Source organism: Aethalodelphis obliquidens, unplaced genomic scaffold (genome assembly GCF_003676395.1).
Source record: "Aethalodelphis obliquidens isolate GAN/ISIS:26980383/991018 unplaced genomic scaffold, ASM367639v1 scaffold14, whole genome shotgun sequence".
NCBI lineage: Eukaryota > Metazoa > Chordata > Mammalia > Artiodactyla > Delphinidae > Aethalodelphis > Aethalodelphis obliquidens.
In genome coordinates, this window is record NW_020837958.1 from 23,613,071 (window position 1) to 23,633,354 (window position 20,284).

The following is a 20,284-nucleotide window of genomic DNA, read 5'->3' on the forward strand; positions in this document are numbered from 1 at the left end:
CATGAAAGTCTCCCCCTCTTGATCTACGCTGTTGACACTAGCCTTTGTTCAGTTCTTCTAAGGCGCCAAACTCCTTCCTATCCCGCACATGCCATTCTTTCCACACAGGCTTTTTTCCCCACACTTTGTCTGGCTAGCTATTAATTATTCTTCAGATCTCAGTTTTAAATATAAGACCCCTTAAAAAGGATTTCCCCAAGCCCTCTGATCATTTGCCCCATTCCCATCTCCTTGTTTTTACATTCTTATTGCAACCTATATCTTTTAGTGTTTATACCAAGTCCAATTAATGAATCATTTATTCAGTCACTTATTTATATTAATTTCTTGTTCAATCTACTCCAAGCTCTATAAGAACAGGCACTCTGTCTATTCTTAGTCACCACTCTACCCTCTAGCACTTAGCAGACTGTGCTGAAACACAATAGCTAGTATATTTACTATAGCTAGTTGATTACTATGTGCCAGACCTTGTTCTAAAGCTGACGATCTTACTTGACGCTCCAACAATCCCATGAGGTTGGTACTAGTATTATATGTATTTCACAGATGACGAAACCCAGGCACAGTGCATTCAGAAAATTGCCCAGTATCACAGAGCTAGTAAGTGATGGCACTGAGATTTGAATTCAAGCATTCTGATTCCAGAGTCCATTTTATTCAAATAATTATTATGCTGATGTACACTCAAATATTTGTTGAATAAATGAATAAACTTACCCACCAAATCAAATTAATCATATCACTGAACTATATAAATGGAATAACACCACCACATATAGAGTTATAATATTTCAGGCACTAAGTAGTATACATATTTTAATTATTTAATCTCACAGCAATCCTACTGTCATTACCACTTCATAGATGAGGAAACTAAAGAACAGAGAGATTAAATAACTTGCTCAAGATCATATTGCCAGTTAAGTGGCACATCTGGTGTTCAAACACAGGCAGTTCATTCCAAGTCTGTGCCTTAACTTCTATACTGCCATGCTGTGACAGCCCATATCTGAAAACAGCTCTAAGTTAATAAAATACTAATATAACAATAATTAGTGAACACACAAAAGAGGGAGGAAACCCATCTGTTTAGGCTAAATTGACATCCTCTATATAATGGAGATAAATAAAAATGCTCTCCCCTTGTATAAATGAAAGGTAGCCCTTCCTTCTGGTGGATATCACTCCATAGCACAGTGAAGGGTCTTTCTGGGGAGTGATGGATGTGAAGGATGCCTTCTGCATTTCTTCTCTTACCCTTTAACTGGGCTCCCTTGCAAAGGCCACCACCTGCATTTCCATATGCGGTAGCCCTGGTTAGACTACATAGAATTGTCAAAAGCATGTGCACACAGTAAGGAAAAAGGAAAGATCTAACTCTAGGATAAAGGCTTAAAAAATGCAAAAGCAATGTAAAAATCCAGAGCCATGGTGAGCAAAAAGAAAAATCTTGCTTAAATGTGCTAAAACCTTGTCAAACCTTGCTAAAATTACAGATGCACTATGCTCTTCACTAAACTCTTCAGTTTCAGCAGCTAGAAAGTGACGATAACAACACTTACCTTGAAGGAATCCTTTCAATAATAAAATAATATTGGTGAAATCCTTTCTGTAAATGATAAAGCACCATGCAAATTCTATGTTTACTCAATATTCAAATCTTATAGACTCTATAAGGATCCTTTTTTCAGGTCTTAAAACAATTTTGTTCTCTGTGAAAAATTACTAGTGAAAAAGCATTGCTTTATATGATGATCCTTTGAATGTATGATTCCACTTTGCACATGGTTGAAATTGTATACTCTGAATATGCCAGCACAACAGAAACAAAAAAAGAGGCAGCCTTAGCATGAGGTAGCCTTTTTCTCTAAGATCGTCCTTTTGGAAGAATACTTAAAAACAAAAGTGTAATGAAAAGAAAAATTTTAGTTCAAGGTTGGATGACTCCAGTCAGCTCATTTGGACAAAGGATAGATGTTATTGTTCCAGAGTCTGGGTATTCAGCAGTTTTAGAAGGTGTGCTATAAAAGTAGGGCAACGAAATCTAGCTTTAGAAGCCAGATCTCACAGACTGTGGCCCGTGTGCAGTGTCAAAAGAATAGACCAAACTGGTCAGTTGCATGAAAGAAAAGTAAAAATAAATCAGATCAGCAAGGGTGTAGATGAAATGAGCAATTTGACCACACAGTTACAATGCATGATATTGGAATTACTAAGCACAGTTAATGTGACAGACATTGGGAAATTCATTTAAATTCTCTATATGCTTCAGGTCTCCCAGATGCAAAATGCAAATAATGAAAGTCTTTCTTTCTAAAGTGGTGTCACATGCTTAGGAGAAGGACACTACATGAGCAGGGAGAATAAACCTGTTATCTTTGATGACAAAATGAGATCTTATAACCTTACCTAACAGATTGGTTAACCACAAGGCCAGATCTTCTTTCATCGGTAGCAAATTAGCTTCATGTCTGCTGGCCAGCCACTGGCTATACTGATGCATATCAGAGAGGCCAGGTCCACTGCGTACCTTTGGGCTCAGAGCAGTGCACATTATTTATCCACTTGTAATACCTGTTTTGGAAACAAAAGAGCAATTGCTTTTTATACAGACTTCTCTTGTTAAAATCTCACTGCCAATGACACAGTAAGGAACAGGATCTGTGGAAGTTCGGATGACAAGTCAGGTTATTAATTATTAAACCCTCATGAAACACTGTTTGCTTTACTTGTACTGGCCCTGTCACTTTTGACCAACTACTTGGTAGGAAGCAGCAGCTGTCAAAGGTCAAATAGAAAAATCAAACAGTAAGCTCTCTGCTTGTGTAAAACATCATATTTGGAAAAACGACAGTTTCTAAGGAAAGAAATTCTACTTATTCAAAAACAATAAAAAGTGGTTGATTAAAATTTTGGTATCCAAATTGTAAACTCCCATTGTTTGGGTTAATTTTTGAAGCCATCGATTTCCACAGAATTTTAGGACTGAATACTAGCAATGACAGTATTTGCAAAATTTCTTATAAACATATGACCACTACTCTTAAAACTATTACCTATGAGATTAAGCACAGCCCTTGGCTCTTTGCAGATGGCCAAGTAATCATGCACTTATACTTTAGAGAATTGGGTGGGACATGGGGGAGTGCATCCTTTTAGAGTCCCTACTACACTTCTCTTATTTTACAGTTAAGAGGAAGGGTGACTCAACCAAGATCATACAGCTAGATCACGGCAGAGTCAGGCTTGAACTTGGGTCTTTACTCTAAGACCATTACTGTTTTCAGAATGACACATTTTACAAAATAGTGTCATCAGGAACCCACGTTATAACCCAGGAATTACACCGTAATTCTAATAAATATCGTCACAGGTTTTCTTTTGTCATACTTTGTACCTTCTCACTTCTTATGTTTTGCATACTAGGGTTTGTTTGTATTCATGTTTAGCAAAGAAGTAATTACATTACATATCTTATATCTACACAGTAAGGGATGATTTCACTAACCTATGAGTAACACAGTCTTCTATGTGGGTTGCAGAAAAGATGTATGAATATATACTTGGCCTTAAATGTAGTACTATTGTATGCATTATTTATAGGCCTAAGACTACAGATGTAACATTGGAGCAGGAAGGTAATAAACTCATAAGTTTATGTGTAGAGCTCCATTCTGTATGCAAATAGTGACTATAAAATAACCAAATGCATTATGACTGAATGAAATGAAAATGAAGATGTTTGCAAATGACAAAAAGTAAGATTTATATGATATAATGGGGTTTTCAGCTATATTTATTACTAATGGTATTTTAAGTTCACCAGTATAAGTTGTATATATCCTTGTCAGTTTTATCATTTGAAACGTTACATAGCATTCTTTTCCAGTTAATCTCAAACTCTAATTCTCTGAGCCTCAGTTAATTTTTGTCTTTTAAATACAGCTTTTAAACAAAATAAGACATTGGTGTTCAGAAAACTGTAAAATGTGACAGTCTCACAAACATTTTGCTGTAGCATTAGAAAAGACTGCTGGGAGCATGGTTAAACACCTAAAGAGTGTCATAAATATATAATTTAAAAGCACAGACAATTTAATTTCCAGAGAAATTATGCTTTGAAGTAATTTTTGCAGAAAAAAATTACTGTAAGTTTTCTTTGAAAACACCTTCCATAAATCTCTGTATATCTAGTCATCTAAAGTAGTAACTAGTGAAAATGTGAAACATTTTAATATACCTTGTCATATGCTACTAAATTGTCATTACAGGGACCAGAAGATCACAATTGTCTATTTTCTTTTGCAGTTAATCATGACATTATTCATATAAAGTCCTAAAGATTCTCCAAACCCTGTGACTAAACCAGAAGGCTAAAACATTTTTTGCCCCAGTTCTTTAAAAAATAGGTCCAACCCCAGGAAAACAAAACATTTCCCAGTAGTTGGTTAGGATTCCTACAGGCTAGCTAGCCTCAGAAACAAACATTTAAGTAATAATACATTTAAGCACATGATTCATACATTTAAATAACTAATTGAAATCTTAAAAGGGTTACCTCTAAAATGCCTTTCTTCTCAAGACACAATATCTCCCGCTACTTTCCTGAAAGTGAGATGTGGTAGTTCAGTAACTTTACCTACATCCTATTATGTTCTCTGCAACTTCCATTTAAGCATCAGAGTCCTATTTTGCTTTGTAAAAGCAAGAAGACACCTCAGATTCGTAAGCTCATTGTCCAGCAAAGAATTCATCAAGGGATAGTTTACAGTAAGCCTAATGGCATGTAACAGTTTCAGTGAGCCAGAGGGACACAATCTGTCCCCTCAATGCTTCTAAACAGTGAAGTTTTTATTTTCCTTGACAGTGGCACATTTATTTCTCATGTAGTCTGTCCTGTATTTTGCCAGAAATGTAATTTAAACTATCTTCTAATATTTACAGATGATCATTAAGTTAAAACAATAAGAATAACTAAGCAATGTTTGTTACGCTGCTTTGTATATAATCAAAATTATATGTAAAGTGAAAAAAAAGAAAGAACAGTTATATTTTCCCAGGAGGCAAAGGTAGGAGAAAGAAGGCTTAGTGGGTAATTAGCATCTGACAGTAGTTAAACAATGAAACATATGCCAAATATGTAGACACCTAAGTCACTGTCATAGATAGGGACTCTTCTGTTTAAGGGACTCTTCTGTTTAAGTCCCTTTTGAAAAAAATTAGGATTTTGATCCAAATTCTTCTGATCCTTTTTTCACATTTTAAATCACCATCAAACTTGGCATGACTCTATGGTTTAGCTGAAAGTCATTACATGGTGGTCTTGGATTTAAATATAGCTGAGATATGAATAGAAAAGATGAAAATGGACCCAGCTAGCCGGATCAAAATTTGGAGTGTGAATTACCCCATGTTGAAGCAGTTTCCAAATGAAATGATTAAATTGCGGTGAACAAAGGTCAAATAAATTTATATTACCCAGATAAAAAGATCACTACAGGATTATAAACCTTTTATAATTTTCAACAAATGTTTAATCCATCTGAATGAGTTGAATTAGATCACAAAGAACAAATTACAAGACAAAGGTCATTTCTGATCTTTTGAATTCATTCAAACATCTTCGAAAACCACCAGAGATACCAAGGGGTAGCTTTTAAGACAGGAAATGAAATGATACACTGACTTGAAGAAAAAAAATAGGTTTTGGAGAAAGAGAAACTTCTTTTTTTGTATAACATATCTAAATACTGAAAGATGTTACTATTAAAATTCATACAACCTAAATATTTAAAAAGCTTGATAAGTAACTTCAGTAATTACTAAGCAAAGCCAATCGCTTTGAAAAAAGGAGTAAGGATTCAAATGCTTGTATGCCTTCTTCAGACTATGGCTTCTCCAAGCTTTACGGGTCTATCTAAAAATGGATAACTCAACCCTCAGGATTTGGAATTCAGAAAAATAAAACTTAAAGGGAAAAACATGCAGAAACTTAATACAGAATTCTTCAAAGAATGTGTGTGCGTGTATTTTTTTCTTTCTTTCCATAGAAGTGATTCTGGAATAACCATTATGAATATGATGAGACTTGAACCAGCCCAGGGGAAGAAGAAAAAATTAATGACTCCATAAGTACAATATCACATGTTTTAAAGATTCTGTTTAGTCTGTTGTTCCAGAATCCCAGTTGAAGACATAGTTTTGACTCTGAGGAAAAAGTATTCTTTTTCACCACCTAGAGGTGTGCTTCGATTATGACCAAGATGGTTTCTGGTTTATCTCTAGTCTTTGTTGCCATATTATAAAAAAAGTATCGCAATATTGCATGGAAAATAAATTGGAAAGACAGAAAAATAAGAATAAAATGATAAACATTATATCACTACTGTCTGATATGAAATTCTGCTAAGAAGCGTGAATAATAGAATATTAGAGCTGGAATCAGGAGTCCTGGGGTCAAATACTGGCTCTACTACCTGGCCATTTAGTAGTTGTTCTATCCTAGTTATATGACTTTTTCTCTTTGTACTTGAGTTCTCCAGTATGTATAATGGAGGTTAACACCTCACATATACGTGTGAAGATGAAATATTTGTGTCAGTATTTGGCATATATTGTACATTCAACAAACACTAGCTAAATTGAAATCATCACCATAGGAAATATGCAAAAATAAAGTTTTCACTGACTTATTTTAAAAAGAAAAGAAATTCTGTAACAAAAATAGGAATATTTTGTAGAACTCTAGATAACTAAGAAATGGCAAAGGCCAGGGGGAGAAATGAAAACAGATAAAGAATTGATTAAATAAAACCATAAATAATGGAAAATCCCAAGTTTTCTTCATATTGAGAGGGATGAAACTCCCAGGATGATGAGTGAAATGCTGAACTCCAAGATGGGTAGTTTACATGTTTTTAAAAACAAATTTTGGTAACATATTATACTTCATTTTGGCATCAAAGACTCATAAGCTATTAAGAAAGGGGAATGCCATGCCTCTCAAAATAAATGTGAAAGGATGTCACCACACCCTTCCCCCCCACAAAGACACCTAACTGTGGCCATTTAAAACAGAGTGCTAATGAACCCACAGTCAAGGGTCCCTGCACTAAAGGTCACCTTTGTTCTGATTTAGAGCATCGACCTCCCCTCTGTCTAGTCAGTTTTGTGTGCTATGGGTGTGAAACAACTAAGAAAACAAAGTTTATAGGCCAATAACACTGTCTTTTACAATTAAAAAAAATAAAAACACCTTAAGCCAAACACCCTTCCATAATCTGGAAGGAGAAAATGCTATCTTTCAAACTAGACTCAAAGAATTAACAACCAAGGATAGCTCTAGATGGCTCTTTCACCATTCTGAGTTCTTTACGCCTATGTGATTCACTTTGGCTGGCCAATAATATATCTACAAAGCTATATATTCTCAACCAATGTCATGTGTCATGTAAAATCTTAACCTAAGAATCTGAACAGAAAATAAAAGTCCAAAATGTAATCAGAAAGGTAATTCTAGATCTTGTAAATGGACCTCTGCTTCTGGCTAAGGGGAGCAACTTGTCCGAAATTAAAAAGCGCCAAGTGTAAAGGCAAAATGACACTCGTTACTAGTTTTTCTAATTATATAATAAAATCTTTAAACTCAAATGGACCTTAGAAGATTTACCAGCCAAATTTCTGGTTATTAATAAGGGACTGGAAGCCTAAGACATTTTGGCCTAAGTAACAAGTCTAGTTAGTCATTAAAAGTACCCTACTCAGCACTTCTGGTGCCCAAACTCAAGGAATGCTAACTCTCTTCCAGGAATCTTTTTCTTATTTTGCAGCCCCATGATGAGTTGTCTTGAACCAAATGATGGTATACCTACAATAATAATTCCTTCTCAAATCATGACCAAAATATTAAGACTGAGTGGGAACTAATTTCTTATATTTTCTTGGCATTAGAGATTTTTAAGTTTTTTTTTTTTAATTATACTAAAGTATTCTTCCAAACAATTTAGCTCAGGTTTCTGGACCCCTACCAGATTAATTTCAAACTTAATTTGAATAGAAAATCACCTGAAAGCCATTAATTGATTAGGATGTTTGAGGACTTACATCAAAATTTAACCTAAGTTGATTAAGTAAATCTTAATTCATAAGAAGATGTTGTTGTGTGTGTGTCCATGTGTGTGTTGTTTGCAATAAAAAGATTTCTGTTTTACGTAACTATAGTGTAGTTGAGAGCTAGCAGAGTTCTACATTCTGTTGAATATATATGTACTCTCATGTAAGGGGAGAGCATTAGCAAAAACTCAGTTGCTTTGACTCTGAAAACATTTAGGACAGAAAAATTACACAAGCATCTTACTCTTTTTGCCAAGAGATATTTTCTACCTTTACTCCAATTCTTTTCTCTAGTCAGAAAACACTGAGTGGAAAATCTTGATAGTCGTCCAGGAGAAATTAAAAGAAACAGCGGGATCTCTGTGCCACCATATCAAAACCACAAAGATACCAAAATTACCTTAACATCAGCTCCAGTTTTAACAACTCCCTCTGCAAACAAACTGTTAGAGCCTCATTATTTGGTTTCAACCAAGGTAACTTTGGCCTTCCAAAGGCTCCCGAAGTCTATAAATATAAAGCAGGCTTGCAGGCTTGAAGCAAAATTCTAAAATTATGCATAACATACTTAGGATTAATATAAGACCTGACATTCTTCCATACCTGCAAGTTTAACTAAAATTTCTTACCAAGATACTAGGACACTCAGTGGCAATCACAGTACCTTTTGCACCAGATGAAATAAATTTTGCCTTGTGAGTTTATTTCCCAGCAAAGCACAGTCCACATCACAAAAGTATGGTGTGTAACACTAAAATGAAGAACTAAGCCCCAAGTTCAGTAGCACACAGGCTGAAATACAAGCTACCTTTCCCTTTCAGAGCCCACTCAGGGAACCGTGTACTAAAGCTGCAAGGTGCATTGCAAAGGCTGCCTGTCCCATGCCTCAGATATCTGTCCCTTACCTTGTCTTAGGCACTGAGAACCAAGATGCCCATGCTGGAGAGGACTGCCACAGTCACCACCTCCTCCTCCACAGTTAGGGGGGAGCATTCCTCGAGAAGGAACTCATTGATCAATTTCAAAGACAGGCTGGGCAAACCAGATCCAGCTGGAGTTAATCAGCGTCCACACTGCTAAGATGTTAGGGAAGAAAACCAGTGAGCAGAGGCCTCCTCAGCCTTGTCTCTGTGAATCTCAGCGGGTAGGTGAGGAGAAAAGGTGGATTTCCTCTGCCTGGCTGGCACCGCCGACCTGTCTGAGCCTTTATTTAACACTAGGAGGCCTAATGGGTGTTCCTGTGCACATGCAGATCTTATTTCCTGGGCATAAGATCTCCCATAGTTGATCTAGCTTTGTAGGAGAGGGTGCTTGGGGAGAGGGAGGAGTTTACAAGAGAGACAGTAAAGTTTTGCAAACTCTTCACTGTAAGAGGATGAAGATGAAGAAGGTGGGAGAGAGGAAAGGTTTTGATTTCCAAAAAGGTTAACTGGAGGAAAGTGGACAATCCCCCCGCCCCACACACACACCCCAATTGTACTGAAAGGTAGAAGACAGAATCTGTTAACCCCTGCTTTTGCTTCCCCTCTATTCATGACAGTAGAAACTTCGGATGTCTGGACTAGGCTAATGGCAATTTATTAGGCTGATAGAATTTAATCTTGCCAGAATCGTTAATGCCTCCAAAGCCAAGTTGGCTCCTGTGCTCCCCAAATAATTTCAGATTCCAAAACCTTGCTCTTTGGACGAGAAGAACAATACCAGGCAAAAAAAATCGCCCCAAAGGGGGTTGATTCATAGGCTAGCCTAGCGTTTGTTTATTCACGTAGCAAAAGCTCGACTCTGTCAAACTCATCAGTGGAAGACAGCATCACCCCAAATCACGCGTGTCGTGCTCTTTCCCCCCCTCCCGGCCTCCTTGACTCAAGTAAAGCAATAAGGATCAATCCATTAAGACCATCCCCCCTCCGCTTTCCTCTCCTCAATAAGGGACAACGCTGAGCATGCAGACAGAGACCCTCTGCACGAAATGCATATGTGTGTCTTTACAATCGTTGTGCTAATGAGAAATCCTCACTCCTGTCCCTGGTTGGCTGAGCCGCCCCAGCGGGTTTCTTCGTTGCGGCGGTCATTTGGACTGTTCCACAATAGGGATGAGGAACACATGGTCGCTTCCAGGGAGTCAGAGAGTCACCCACTGCAGTGACCACACACCGAGCGCCACAGCCCGTCCGGCTGTCCGAGGCTCTCCACCCTTCCCAGCCGCGTGCCCGACGTTACTGGCAACGACGGCCCCCCTCCCCTGCCGCCAGCCGTGCAGCAGAGGCCGGGGCTCCGCAAGCCGGGCTGCAGAGCGCTCACGCCGCGGCAACGGCGGCGGAGAGCGGGGCCCGCCCGCCTGCTCACCCCCGCGTCCAGAGCTGGGCTGCTGGCGGCTCTCAGGGGCACCGGGGCTCCCGGCTCGGCTCCTGCAGCGTCTCGGGGCCGGCCCCCTCCCGGCGCGGGTCCTGCGGCAGCCGCTCTCCGCACCCCACCAGCCCGGCGGCAGCGGCAGCAGCTCCAGCCGCGCTGCCCCTCTTCATACTTCTCTGATGGCTCCTCTCGGTGCTGTTTGGGAAAACGATTTTTTCCCCCTGCCAGAAACAGATTTCCTACATTTCATCAGTCCACATAGACCGAGCGGAAGTAAAATGCTTACTTTTTCTGGTGGACAGCAAACGCAATTGACACTGATTTACCCTTCAAACGGGGAGAGATTGTATTACAAGCCCTTGGCAGCAATTCCGAGGTTGGGGCCAAGCTCCGGCCCCCTCCCGGTCCCCCAAACACTAACCTAAAGGGCGGGGGAGAGCGGTGGGGAGGGGATCATATTTAACTCGGAGGTTTTAACAAAGTCAGTGGCTTTAGCACAATATTAAAATTGGGTGTTGGGAAGGTTTTGCTTTCCTGGTCAGTGATTTTGCAGACTCGGAGGCGTGAGCTTGCCAGTAACTTGGGCCACTCTTCGTTAAAATTGAACAATTTGATTTCTTACAACTCCCTTTAAATATCAGACTTTAGAAGAGGCTGTATTTCACGGCTGTTTTCGCTTTACAAAAGGAAATACAGTTCCACCCTTCCTTCTCTCAGCCTCAGCTCAGTATTATGTTGAATGTCATAGACAATTTTCTCCAACTGTTGTTTATTAGGGTATGTATTCTGAGACGAAAAGTCTCCCCATGAAGCAGACAGATGTTCAAGTGTCTGCTTCACCTCTAATAGACATGTGACCTCTTGTTGAGTGTCCTAATCGCCTCAGGTTACTACTTTCCGTGGAGTGTAGGTGAAAATGATCATACTTTTTTGTTGTTGTCGTTTCCATGTTCATCAGTTTCACAAGCATTTCTATCCAATGATCGTGTGGCACAGGTATTCTAGTCCTCTCTTGGATATCATGTTTAAGATGGTGAGCAATGTACCAACACACCCAGCCCAGCCTCCCCCCCACCCCCCCCAAAAATAGAAACTACCTGTGGATGGATAATAGCAAACTGATGTGGGTAATTTTAGATATAACTGAAAAAAATGCATTTTGTACTTATTGCTTTCATCTGGAAATGGTTATCTGCTCTAAAACAGCTAGAAACTGCATCAGTTCTTTGGTTGTAGTAGCTAGCGGTGCAAATAATGAAGAAGGGAAGAAAACAGATGGAAAAGTTTGCTGGCGCTGAACTCCAAGCTTTTTATTTTAGTTCAGTTGGGTACTGCAGTTAGCTCCATATTCCTCCTTAGGCTTCCCGGAAGAAAGGGAAAAGAGCCATTCCTCATTTTAAGGAGAAACAGCATTATAAAAAGGCCTATCTTACTGCTTAGATATACATCAACGAGAACAACAAAACATACAGAACAGGTTACTGATGAATTTGAGCAATCATTCTGATAATAAAAATTTTCAAAATTTAACCAGATAGATCTGAGTGTTACTACAGGCCCAACAAAGAACTCTTAGTTTCTGAACCTATAAAATTTAAGTAAAATCAAACATCCTTGATAATTCTTCATGATCAAAATATCATCAGCCAATAAATGTTAATTTCAATATCTTCAGGGTATAAGAGTTCAAAAAGTTTAACACCTAGATTTTCAAAAGCTCATAGTCTCCTTTCTATATAAATATTCTTGTCACATTATTCAATATTGACATTATAAAAAGCAAAGTGTAAAGACAATATTTTTGTTGACTAAGGGACAATGTTAAACCCAGTTTGGGAAAATAAGGAGGCTTCCAGAAGCTTTGGGAGAACATAATCGTTCAAATTACTCCCTTTCATGCCCCTTTCTTCCAGGTATTTTTAATTTTAAATTCTGCCTTATATCAGATCCTCTTTCCTTTTTAGCAAAAGCCAAAAGGATAACACTAGGAGAAATATGTATTTTCTCCCTTAGCATCTATGAGTTGTGCTGAGTATTCTTTTGGTGACAAAAGAGAAGTAATACAAAAGATTTCTGAAGAGGCAGCAAAGTAGTGTTTTCATTTAAATTTTTTTCAGCATTTGTAACAATTTCCATTTGATCTTTATTTTGTGTTTTTTAAATCAAATTTATACTTATGTATTCCAATCAGTCACTTATAAAAATTTGTCAGAAAATCTTTTCATCCAAGAATTTTCTTGCCTTGGTCTCAACCTAAACATATTTGTCTTAGGAAACCATAGTGCAACTGACTCAATGATAACCTCCCTGATGTGAGGTGAAGGAAGCGAATGCCTCACCTAACGGGGTGAAAAATGTCTAAATACATTCTTGAAACATAATGGCATAAAAAGGAAAAGTCAAGCCAAATTTAAAGAAAACATAGTATTGTTTTCCTTTTTAAGTTATCACAGTTTTGAAGACTTTATATTAAGAATTCCTGGGTTACTACGTTTTTCAGTGTTCTAAACCTTCAACATTGTCTTCAATATGAACTGTGCCTTTTTCTAAATGTAAATATATATATGTGTGTATATATATGAATATATACATATATGTTTAAAATGAGCAATAAAAGTATTTTTTTCCTCATTTATAGGTTAGCCTCTCCTCACCCCTCACCCCCCACTCATGGAAATAATATAAATGCACTTATTCTGAAAAGTGGGACAAACCTTCAATAGATGATGGAGATTATCAGGAATTTTGAAATAAATTATGTGGGAAGAGACACTAGATTAAAGTAAAATAAATTTCCAAGGGTGACCAAGACATTCTTATATCCCTAAATAGCTTTGAAAGGGCACTTAAAGATGGCAAGTGATAGCTTTAGAAGCAAGTGAGAAAAATGATACAGAAAGCAGCATGAAGACATGTAATGGTGCTGAAGAAATGCCTAAAGCAATGTAATCAGTGAAAACATTTATTTATGTTTTACTGAAATAGTTTATCAGTGATGTAAAATATGTTGGTATTTCCCTACCTAGCTAGCATCTTGGCCCATGATACAGGCCTTCAGTTGACTTACACTGAAATAAATTTTTTAAATCTCATAAGGCAAACAAAATGGATTTTATAAGTCCTAGTATGGAAATTACAAATACTGTTAGGAATAAAAAGTCAATGCTATTACTTTTTATCAGTATTCATGTATAAAACTACAAAGAAGAATTAAATGGGAGAAATTTCACGGGAAAAGTTCAAGATATACTCTCAGTTTGATATGCAACTTTAAAAAATCTATTGCTTTACCCTCAATGGAGAACTTTAAACTTTATAAGTACAACACAACAGTAGCACAGATATCTGTTTCCTACTGGGAAGACGCATATTTTTGCAAACTGTGTGTTATATATGAGCATATGTCTTCTAATTTTTATACAGGGGATAGATTGAAATCATTTTATGAAATATGCCATCTATCTTGTCTAGTTTTAAAATATCCTGTGAAATATATCCTGTTATGTGATTTTTCTTGTGCAGGTTGGAGTCGTGTTTTTTATTTTTTTTATTTTTGTGTGGCTTGTTTCAAAATCTTTTATTAAAATATCATGCCATCCTAATTGCAAGAAGCTCGAACTTAATATGAATGTTTAAGATAAAATATTTTTACTTTTATAACCTTCTCTTTCTTTTACACGACTTTCATCCCCAGTATCTAAAATAGCATTGAGCATAGAGTAGGCATTCAATAAATAATTGTTGAATGAACAAATGACCATTACAGAAGAAGCCAATCTCTTAGGAAGCTTACTGCTAATTGGTTAGATTTTTATATATTGTTTTTAGTTTAATAGTTTGGAACTTGGAATAGAAAAATAATGTTAAAATAACATTATAAATGATGGTTTCATCCCCAAGTTAGAATAATTTCATCTGGTTAAATGCAACTAGAGTTCAGTAAAACAGATGCTTGCCTGTGTGCCAGGCTTATAAATGAGGTCAGTCTGTGTCACTTGTCACTTCATTAAAAATCAAGGTTGACTTGGACTCAAGGTTTTAATCATAACCAATACTATGAGTGCAATGAAAAGTAATAGAAAATATTACTACTTCAGTGGCTTTCAAACTTTTTTTATTGTGACCCACAATAAGAAATACATTATGGAACAGACACATAAAAACACACTCAGACACACAACCAAAACATGGTTCACAAAACAGTACTTACCTTCCTCAGTTAATGCACTCTGTTATTTTTCTGTTTGGCTTTATTCTAGTCTTTTCTATGCCATTCAGTTGAAAAGAGATGTTGTTGGGGAATTGCTAAGTTTATTTCAAAGCCCACAATTTGAAAAAGAAATCTGACTTAGAAACTAAGCTAAGGAGAAGATCAATCAAAATTGAGGTAGAGCATCAATGAACAGATGGTTTCATTATAAAGAACAAAACAGACGTGCATATATAGTCTCAGAGGTAGATGATGTGATGTCCGTCACAATATCCCAAACATTGTACACCTCATACCTCCATGTCTTTGCTCATGCTGACTTGAATGATCTTCACCTTTAACTTTCTCCCTTTGAAGAAATCAGATTCATTCTCCCAGGATCAGCTTAATCGTCATCCTCTTTGTGGTTCTCTTGATCTCCCTGACAAAATATTGCTGTGCCTCTGGGTCCAGTGCTCTGGGAATTTTTCCATTTCTTTTATATCTCATTTAGGACATAGTATCACAATTATTTTCGTATGCATATATCTCCTCTACTAAACTGTGAGTCCCTGGAAAGGAGGAACTAGTTACCTATCAAGTGCTCAGCACAGCACCAAACCCAAGGGTGTTGAATGATTGAATGAGTAAATAAATGAACCATAAAACCACTGAATATCTGAAAGGGAAAAATCGGGTGTCACTGGGTGTTGGGACAGATAGAGGAAGGAAGGACTATGCCCATCAAAAGGGAACTAAATGGAAATTCCTCTGTAAAGATGGCACCAGCTATTAATTTTGCATCATTGTAAATAGAAAAATTTACATGATAGGTGAAATTTTACTGTCACATTTCTTGGGACTCTATTGCAGGTAGACCGTGGTCCAGTTATCCATTTATTTTTAATCCTGATAATGATAAATTTAGGATTACAGCTCTTCCTCCGCTTATGGTGGGGTTACATCCCGATAAACACATCATTATAAGTTGAAAATGTCATAAGTCAAAAATACATGTAATATACCTAACCTACATTAAACATGCTCAGAAGACTTACATTAGCCTACAGTTGGACAAAATCATCTAACACAAAGCCTATTTTATAATAAAGTATTTAATATTTCATGAAATTTATTGAATACTGTGCTGAAAGTGAAAAACAGAATGGCTGTATGGGTAAAGAATGGTTGTAAAAGTATTGGTTGCTTACAGTAGTGATCGCATGGCTGTCTGGGAGCTGCGGCTGCCCGGCATCATGAGAGAGTAACGTACTGCATATCACTAGCCTGGGAAAAGATAAAAATTCAAAATTTGAAGTCTGGTTTCTACTGAATGCATTTCGCTTTGGCACCATCTTAAAGTCAAAAAATCATAATTTGAACCATCATAAGCTGAGGATCATCTGTATTTTGTTGAAGGATGAGAAAACTTGCTGAAATTTCCATTACTGAAACTATAACTTAGTTCACAAACATGGAATCTTTGCCACTGCTGATTTATATGAAGCATTTAGAGAAATGGCTCTTAAATTTATCTCATCAAAGGGCTTTTCTAGTACCAAATAGTAGACCAGGCAATATGCCAAGAAAGGTAGCACACCTAACTCAAAGTGAGAGATGTGGAGAGATACTCTGACACCAGGAAGGGGTCAGGGTCGGTGGGGCTTCTCTTGGCAGAAGGAAGTGTTGCCATCCTGCTGCTGTCGCCAAAGCCACTTGGACTCTAGAGCCATTTGCAAAGAGATTTCACCAGCCATTATTCCCACCAAAGCTGCCAAGGAAGAGACATATTAAATTGTACTAATAATAATTACCTCAGTTGAAATAATAACTAAGAGTCCAGATTTGGAGACAGATAAAACCAGGGTCAAGTTCTAGCTTCTCCACTTACTTGCTGAAAATTATAGGCAAATTACTTAACCTTTCTAACTATAAGTTTCCACAACTGTGAAGTGGGGTTAACAAATAGCCCCTCTCATAGGCATGTCTTGAGCATTATATAAAATAATACATGTAAAATATTTAGTTTACTGTCTGACATACAAGTGTGAAATTAAGGTTAGGTATTTTATTATTAATTGACGGCCTAAATCATCTTATTTACTCATTATAATAATCCCCTGGGATAAGGAAATTCTCATCATTAAAAATACAGAAGATCAGCGAATTTTATGTGTCCTTTCTCTGAATCTTTCTCTCCTCCCCACTTTATGACATTCCATTTTATACCCTTTTAGATATCCCTGTTTTTTTCATTCGTTATTTAATCATTCATTCTCCACTTCCTCTGTGTAATTTTTTTTTTGATTTGTTACTCCTTTTATTTAAGAGGCAATTTCAAATTATGAATGGGAAATTAATTACAAAATACTACTGATGATTTACAAAGACATCTTGGTTATTGCCTAATACTTTGTCCTTATCTTTATAGAGATTGGTTTTTTAAAATAAATATTCTGATCCTATGAAAAGCATTTCAAATACCATGTATTTCTATGTAATAGTCATCCTATTTAAATGTTAATAAAATCTGTTTGCATGTAGATTAAAAAAATCAAAACATGAAAATATCAAAATGCCAAGTTATAATACAGTGTTACAAGTGGATTAAAGTATAAAATGAAGTCATAATACCAAGGCTTTTTTCCTAGTTTATGAAAGCTTCAGTTTAGTGAAGCTTAAATCAAGACCTAAAAATATTTGGAATTGTAACTAAGTTACAAACAAATAAATGGTCTGCTCCCAGAGATCAGGAGTCTAATTGGAATTATTGACTCTCCATGGAGAGTCATTCTGAACCTCTGTGTAATTTTTTTTTGCGGTACACGAGCCTCCCACTGCTGTGGCCTCTCCCATTGCGGAGCACAGGCTCCGGACACGCAGGCTCAGCGGCCATGGCTCACGGGCCCAGCTGCTCTGCGGCATGCGGGATCTTCCCGGTCTGGGGCACGAACCCGTGTCCCCTGCATCGGCAGGCGGACTCTCAACCACTGCGCCACCAGGGAAGCCCTGTGTAATTTTTATATAAAGATGAAGTTGCAGGACCAGATCATAGGTTAATAGGAAAAATGAACTATTAAACTGCACAGGTTAAGAGTCAGATTCATGTCTGAGTTTGACTGATTGGAAAGTCTGTGTTCATTTCCCTCCTTCCGCTCTTCCTTCTTTCCTTCCTTCCTTCCATCCTTGCTTTCTTTTTTCCTTCTTTTAAGGAGGGGGGAGAGTCTACACATTAAATAAATGTATGCTAAAATGTTTAAATGTAATAATAAAATACTATGACAAAAAAGTTAATTCAGTTTTGGAAAGAGGAGACTGTTTCCGTCAGGTACCCTAACTCAACCAGATGAGCTGCCCCTGGTGCTGAGGGTTCCACATCACATAGAATTACGTTAAATCCCTTACAGCAGTGTGAAAAAGAACTCACACTAAGAACACAGCAGAAGACATTGAGAAAAAGCTTCTGAGCAGGAAAAGTCAAGAGAAGGTTTCAAACTCTACGTGAAATTACCTCTTTTCTTTTGGCTTTAGCTGCAGGAGAGGACAGACGAGAGTCAAGGAAGGCATCTTCCTAATTGGCTCCTGCAGCCTGAGCAGACTGAATAGCCCAGAGACTGAAAGATGTTTATTATACAGAATTGGCTCATGTGATTACGGATGCCAACAGGTCCCAAGATCTGCAGGGTGAGCAGGCAACCTGGAGTCCCAGATCTGATGATGTAGTTCCACTCGGAAGGCAAGGAGGTTTAAGAACCAGGAAGAGGCAAGGTTTCCGTTTGAATCTGAAGGCAGGAAAAGGGTAATGTTCCACTTCAAAGTCAGTCAGGTAGGAGAAATTCTCTCTTACTCTGGGGAGATTCAGCCTTTTTATTCTAATAAAGTCCTCAACTGATTGGATGAGGCCCATTCACATTAGGGAGGTCAATCTGCTTTACTCAGTCTACCAATTTAAATGTTAATCTCATCCAAAAACATTCTCACAGAGACACACAGAATAATGTTTTACCAATTATCTAGGAACCCTGAGGCCCAGTCAAAATGACACATAAAATTAACCATCACAGGAGAAATAGGTGAAAAGAAGCATTGGTGCTGATTTAAACGCTCCGTAATCCTTAAGACTTTCAGCAACATTGTGGAGAGGAGGAACCAAGACAGTGGAGTAGAAGGACGTGCTCTCACTCCCTCTTGCGAGAACACCAGAATCACAACTAGCTGCTGGCCAACCATCAACAGGAAGACACTGGAACTCACCAAAAAAAGATACTCCACATCCAAAGACACAGGAAAAGCCACAGTGAGATGGTAGGAGGGGTCTAATCACAGTAAAATAAAATCCCATAACTCATGGGTGGGTGACTTACAGACTGGCGAACACTTATACAACAGAAGTCCACCCACTGGCATGAAGGTTCTGAGCCCCACGTAAGGCTTCCCAACCTGGGGGTCCAGCAATGGGAGGAGGAATTCTTAGAGAATCAGACTTTGAAGCCTAGTGGGAATTGATTGTAGGACTTCGATAGGTAGGATTGGGGGAAACAGAGACTCCACTCTTGGAGGGCACACAAAAAGTAGTGTGCACATCAGGACCCAGGGGAAGGAGCAGTGACCGCGGCGGAGACTGAACCAGACTTACCTGCTAGTTTTGGAAGGTCTCCTGCAGAGGCGGGGGGTGGCTCTGTTTCACCATGGGGACAAGGACACTGGCAGCAGAAGTTCTGGGAAGTACTCCTTGGTGTGAGCCCTCCCAGAGTCTGTCATTAGCCCCACCAAAGAGCCCAGGTAGGCTCCAGTGTTGGGTTGCCTCAGGCCAAACAACCAACAGGGAGGGAACCCAGCCCCACCCATCAACAGTCAAGTGGATTAAAGTTTTACTGGGTTCTGCCCACCAGAGCAACAGTCAGCTCTACCCACCACCAGTCCCTTGCATCAAGCCTTTTAGGTAGCCTCATCCACCACAGGGCAGACAACAGAAGTAAGAAAAACTACAATCCTGCAGCCTGTGGAACAAAAACCACATTCACAGAAAGATAGACAACATGAAAGGGCAGAGGGCTATATACCAGATGAAGGAACAAGATAAAACCCCAGAAAAACAACTAAATGAAGTGGAGATAGGGAACCTTCCAGAAAAAGAATTCAGAATAATAATAGTGAAGATGATCCAGAAGAATGGAGGCAAAGATCGAGAAGATGCAAGAAATGTTTAACAAACACCTAGAAGAATTAAACAGCAAACAAACAGAGATGAAAAATACAATAACTGAAATGAAAACTAAACTAGAAGGAATCAATAGCAGAATAACTGAGGCACAAGAATGGATAAGTGACCTGGAAGACAGAATGGTGGAATTCACTGCTGTGGAACAGAATAAAGAAAAAAGAATGAAAAGAAATGAAGACAGCCTAAGAGACCTCTGGGACAATATTAAATGCAACAACATTCACATTATAGGGGTCCCAGAAGGAGAAGAGAGAGAGAAAGGACCAGAGAAAATATTTGAAGAGATTACAGTCGAAAACTTCCCTCACATGGGAAAGGAAATAGCCTCCCAAGTCCAGGAAGTACAGAGAGTCCCATACAGGATAAACCCAAGGAGAAGAACGCCAATACACATAGTAATCAAA

At 38.1% G+C, this 20,284-nt stretch overlaps 1 protein-coding gene across 7 annotated transcripts in view; it reads right to left on the reverse strand.

Annotated features, from left to right (window-relative positions):
* The window catches only part of GAS2 (growth arrest specific 2), a 127,160-nt gene extending 108,536 nt beyond the window's left edge, over positions 1–18,624 (reverse strand). For 2 of the 7 annotated variants that reach the window (XM_027115166.1, XM_027115169.1), the window contains exons 1-3: positions 18,168–18,624; positions 15,868–15,943; positions 2,413–2,577 (exon numbers count right to left, since the gene is read on the reverse strand). In XM_027115166.1, the coding sequence (XP_026970967.1) occupies positions 2,413–2,557 (145 nt within the window). In that variant the 5' untranslated portion in view covers positions 2,558–2,577; positions 15,868–15,943; positions 18,168–18,624. The remainder of the gene's footprint in view (positions 1–2,412; positions 2,578–15,867; positions 15,944–18,167) is intronic. The other 5 variants (XR_003434507.1, XM_027115168.1, XM_027115167.1 and 2 more) reach the window with 5 other exon arrangements.
* Positions 18,625–20,284: the final 1,660 nt, after the last annotated feature.